At 55.8% G+C, this 5,056-nt stretch overlaps 1 protein-coding gene across 1 annotated transcript; it reads right to left on the bottom strand.

Annotated features, from left to right (window-relative positions):
* Positions 1 to 1,004: 1,004 nt before the first annotated feature.
* GNG7 (G protein subunit gamma 7) lies at positions 1,005 to 4,728 on the bottom strand. Its single transcript, XM_068981214.1, has 2 exons — positions 4,628 to 4,728; positions 1,005 to 1,219 (listed from the first exon to the last, which is right to left on the bottom strand). Exons 1-2 carry the CDS (start codon positions 4,706 to 4,708, stop codon positions 1,094 to 1,096), a joined length of 207 nt encoding a protein of 68 aa, XP_068837315.1. The 5' UTR covers positions 4,709 to 4,728; the 3' UTR covers positions 1,005 to 1,093.
* Between the last annotated feature and the right edge of the window lie 328 nt (positions 4,729 to 5,056).

Raw genomic sequence — 5,056 nt, 5'->3', positions numbered from 1 at the left:
CCCCGTCCCTCACTGGCCACTCCAGGACACCTTACAAACACTCCGTGTGGTGTGAGTGGAGTGGAGCACGGCGAGTGCCTCTCCGTGTCTGGGCAGAGGCTCTCATCTCCACGGCTTCTGCAGCGACTTCCAGACAATCCCACACCTTTTCACACCCGGAAGCACCAGGTGCCCCGGGCAGGTCTCCCCAGGTGGGATTTCTGTTGGAAAAACGGCCATGGAAATGCAGAAAGCGTAACAAAACAAAACACCGAGAAGCTAAACAGGGCCGTGGCCTCTTAACTGCCAGCGCCAAAGTCTCCTGCTTAAAACTAAAGAAAACACAGCTGGATGTCACAGTGACCGGGACCACAGGCTGAAAATCCCTTTCTGGGGTGGGCGGGAGCCGCAGCGCGGCTGGAGGGTGACACAGGCCACAGGAAAGCCACGCAGCGGGGTGGCCCTGGGGGACAGTGTTTCACAGGCAGAGCTCCCCTCCGGGCCCCTACAATCCACGTGTGCATTGTTACATGACCTGGCTTCGCCTCAGATTCAGCCGATGACGCCTGATCTTAGTGGTATGGAATTACAAGGTTTTAAATGAAAAGGAGAAAAATTTCCGCAAAAGGGTGCATTATGTCTCTCTCCCCAACTCCCACCCAATGTTACTCCGCTGAACAGCCTCCCACCTCCCCAGAAATGCATCGCATCATCCACTTGGCAGAAGTCTTCCCAAATGGCCAAGGGTGTGAGACTTGCCACCTGCCTGGGCCGCCCACGCCCGCGGCGGATTCACCCACCTCCTTCCCTTCCCCCCTCCGGCCCAGTTCCGCCCCAGCCACGACTCAAATGGCAGTTCAGTTCTCAGAAATTGTCACCACATTGCTGGGGCATGTCAGCTATTCCCCGCTGGAAGTGGTGGTGAAGCCCAGCTCCTGATGGGGCTGCGATACTGGGTCTGGTAATCCATTTGAACCCAGACAGTAAATTTTACCCCATCTGGGCAGTGGTGACTGTTTGCATTTCTTTCGGAATTAAGAGTTTTCCTTGATTTGACGCCCTGGCCGGGGGAAGGGGAGCGGGGTGGAGGAGCTGAGCGAGCGAGACAACCAAGCTATAGGATAATACAAGGCTTCTTGTCCTTAAAGGGGTTCTCCGAGGCGGGGACTCCCACCAGCAGGGGGTCGTTCCGGGCGTGCTGCTCACAGTAGCTCATGAGTTCTGAGGAGGCTTTGGAGACCTGGGTGTGGGCACAGGAGGAGAGAGGAAAGATGAGAAAGGGCCAAGGCTCCGTGTCCCCAGAAGCCAAAAGATGGAGACAACCCTAGTGCCTGTCACCTGAAGACACACACCGTGTCCCACACACAGGGGAGCACCACTCAGCCACAGAAAGGAGAGAAGCCCCGACACTTGGTACCACATGGACAGACCCTGAGGACATGGTGCTCCGTGAGAGGAACAGACACAGAAGGACACACAGGGTGTGACTCCACCGACGGGAAAGGTGCAGAGCAGGCAGATCCGCAGACACAGAGAGTGGGTTCCTGGTGGTCAGGGGCTAGAGTACTAGTGGCGACGGTGACTGTTCACGGAGAGGGGGCTTCTTTTTGGGGGTGATGGAATGTTCTGGAATTAGGTGGTGGTGATGGTTACACAGCACTGTCAACACACAAAATATCATTAGTGGTCAATTTTATGTGTGTTCTACTGGAATTTTAAGATTAAAGAAGCAGCCGCAGGACTGAGCCCCCTCCAGCAGAGCTTGTGTGGAGTCTGGAGGGAAGGTCAGGGGAGGGTTGGGTCTAAGTCTCCATGTCCATCCAAGAAAGGACCTGACTGGGGAGAGCCTGGCTGGCAGGTGGCCCGGCATGGGGGACAGGCCCTTCAGTGGCTGATTCCTGTGCTGTCTGACCAGTGGGGTTGCCGTGGCCATGGTGAGGAAGCTGACACTTAGGACCTTCTGCATGAGGGTCCCCAGAAGAGGAGGGAGGAGAGGAAGGGACTGCCCAACCGGCGCTGGGGAAGCGGACCTGGGGAGAGCAGTGGCTGGTGTCCGGTGCAGGGAGGGCAGGGGTGAGGGCAGGCTGCACTGTCCAGGTTGCCCGCTCCAGCCCCATTTTGAGTCTGGGGCGCAGGCACACCTCTGTAGCCCCAGCCCTTGACTCTGTGGCAGGCCCCTCCCCACCCGCAGAAGCGCCGGGCAGGGGTTCTCTGGAAAGTCTGCAGAGGAGCCTCTGCATGGGCCTCAGCTAGGATTCTATTGCTCCACTGGGATCCCTGCAGACAGGATGCCATGTGCCTTCAGCCTCATCTCCCCGCCGCTCCCTCGGGCTGGCCCTGCGGTCCCTGGTCACTGTCTTGGGGCCACAAAACCTCAGGAGGGCCTGGGAGGGAGATGGGTCATGACTCTGTTCCTCCCCATGTTCAAAGGCTGCCAGGGAGCCCTCCCAACATCAAACGGGTGGGTGAGTCAGCGATCTCTGCCAGGGCTGGGACTGGCGGAGGAAACCACTTCAACCGGGCTGCTCTGTCTTCAGCCTTGAGGAATGCTTTGAGTGCTCAGAGTCCTGGAACATTCAGACGCCTTGTGGGGGGCCCCCCAACCCCACCCAGGGGTTGCAGTGACCTTCTTCCACCTGGCTGGGCTGGAGGTGCAAGGCGCTCAAAGATCCTCCCCCTCTCACCGCAGGGCCACGGGGCGAGTGTTTGCACTGAGCAATGACAGAGGATGACGGTGCTGGGGGAGGCAAGCCCTGAACAAAAACGTGGGTGATGGCTGATTCTGTGTTCACTTGGCGAGGCGACGGGCATCTGGCTGTCTGGTCAAAGGCCAGCCTAGATGTCTCTTATTGTTTGGTTGCTCAGTCGTGTCCGACTCTGAGACCCCATGGACTGTAGCCCGCCAGGCTCCTCTGTCCATGGGATTTCCCAGGCAAGAATACTGAAGTGGCTGCCATTTCCTTCTCCAGGGATCTTCCCAACCCAGGAATTGAACTGGGGTCTCCTGTATTGCAGGTGGATTCTTTAGCAGCTGAGCTACCAGGGATGAGGTGAATGTTTAAATTTAGACGAGATTAACATTTAAATTGATGGACTTTGAATAAAGCAGATGACATGCCCTAATGTGGGTGGGCTGCATCTGATCAGTTGAAGACCTTCAGGAAAAAGACTGTTTGATGGCCTTGGGACTAGAGCTGCAGCAGCTCTTCCCTGGGTCTCCAGTCCATCGTTCAGCCCTGCAGACTTCAGAACCGCCAGCTCCACGATCACGTGACCCAGGGCTTTAAACTGCCTCTTGCGCTCCCTCCCTCTGTAATATATCGTCGCATATTTCTGACTAATGCAGTGGGCAGCTGGAGCCTGGCTAATGAGGGAGCGTAAACCACCAGTGTCTTCCTGACGGATACTCCCTGGCCCTCGCCCGGCCACGTGCAAGCTAGGGTCTGTGGCAGGAGTCAGCTGCTTGGAGGTGGCTCGGCATCCTTGGCAAAGTGGACGGGTTTGGTGAGAAGATGATTTTGAAAAGTGGCAGACACCTTTCTTGTGTAAGAGGCCATGACTGGCCCATTGGTCCTTATTCTTTGAAAGCCCTGGATGTCATCCTGATGTCCACTTGTGGACCTAAGATTCAGCTATATAAATGCATGTATCCCTCCACACACGGGAGCATCACCCAGCCATGAAAAGGAGAGAAGCCCTGACACTCGCTACCACATGGACAGACCCCGAGAACACGGTGCTCAGTGACAGAAGCAGACACAGAAGGACACACAGGGTGTGACTCCACTGATGGGAAACGTGCAGAGCAGGCTGATCCACAGACACAGAGAGTGGGTTCCTGGTTGTCAGCCTTGTCTGGGCTGGGGAGGAGATGGGGGTAACTGCTAATGGGAACAACGTTCTTTTTGGAATGTTCTGGAATTAGTCATGATGGTTGCACAACATTTTCAGTTCACCAAATGCCACTGAATTGTACACTTTAAAGGTTAACTTTATACAAATGATTAAAAAAAAAAAAGCCTGCCAAGGTGACTGCCCATTTATGCAGTATCTTGTTTTGTTTTGCATGTTCCTGGTCCCTGATGGGTTAAGCATTTGTGAGGAGGAACTGCTTGTCCTTTTTCTTTAGCATAAAAATCAAACACGCTTATTTCTAAAAATGCAATCCATGCAGAAGTGGCAAAAGTAAACATTGCAAGGCCCCATGTCCTTGCTTGCCCAGGGCCAGGTCTCTGACTTTTCTTTGCATCTATCACGACAAGGGAGTGGCACAGAGCTCTGAGGATGAGGGGCCAGAAGAGAAACGCCTGCCTCACACTCACCCTCTTGGAGGGGCCCCATCCGGCCTTCTCTGGGGCCATCCAGGGGTGGACCCCAAGGGCTGAAGGGCTCACAACAGACCTTGAGGCCTGCCTCTGGTCTCACTTGTTTATGAAGCACACTGGCACATCTACCCTCACAACAACCCACAACCTAGCTTAATAGGAGGTGTGTCTTTCTGCTGAGACAATGGAGGCTCAGAGAGGTTAGGCGAGTGGCCCAAGGTCACACAGCAAGTGGCACAGCCAAGTGCAAACCCCCACTGTCTTGCTAGCTTCCGTGCCCACCTTTTGCTGTGGGTGTGTCCAGCGGCCTCTCCCCTACTCACCTTAATGCGCTCGATCCCAGCTTCGATGCGGAGCTGCTCCACCAGCTTCCGAGCCTGGGCTATGTTGTTAGTGGCTGACATTGTCTGCCATCAGCTCTGGGCCCCCGTCGTCCAGAGAGCTGGGTGGGGAACAGATGGACATGAGCTGACTCGTAAAGTCCTCCGACTGCAGGTAGGGGATGGCGAGAAGGGATGCGCCCCCCTTCCGGAGCCTCTTGGGGCCCCTAGCCTGGCCACCTTGCAGTCATGATGCCTATGTCCTCTGGGTCGTGGTGGGTGCGTGCATGTCCTCCAGTCGTGTCATGTCCAACTCTTTGCAACCCCATAGACTGTAGCCTCCCATGCTCCTCTCTCCATGGGGAATGGGTTGCCATGTTCTCCTCCAGGTGACCTTCCCAACCCAGGGATTGAACCCAGCCCTGGTGAGAG

This window comes from Capricornis sumatraensis, chromosome 9, assembly GCF_032405125.1.
Source record: "Capricornis sumatraensis isolate serow.1 chromosome 9, serow.2, whole genome shotgun sequence".
Lineage (NCBI taxonomy): Eukaryota > Metazoa > Chordata > Mammalia > Artiodactyla > Bovidae > Capricornis > Capricornis sumatraensis.
Note: the sequence above shows the minus strand (reverse complement) of the source record. Positions and strands in the feature narration are given on the sequence as shown.

Bases quoted from the DNA above. Each gene is read 5' to 3' on its own strand.
- GNG7 (XM_068981214.1), bottom strand. From the start codon at position 4,708: ATGTCAGCCACTAACAACATAGCCCAGGCTCGGAAGCTGGTGGAGCAG. The intron at 1,220-4,627 runs GTGAGTAGGGGA...GCCCACACCCAG, and splicing joins CTGGGATCGAGCGCATTAAG to GTCTCCAAAGCCTCCTCAGA.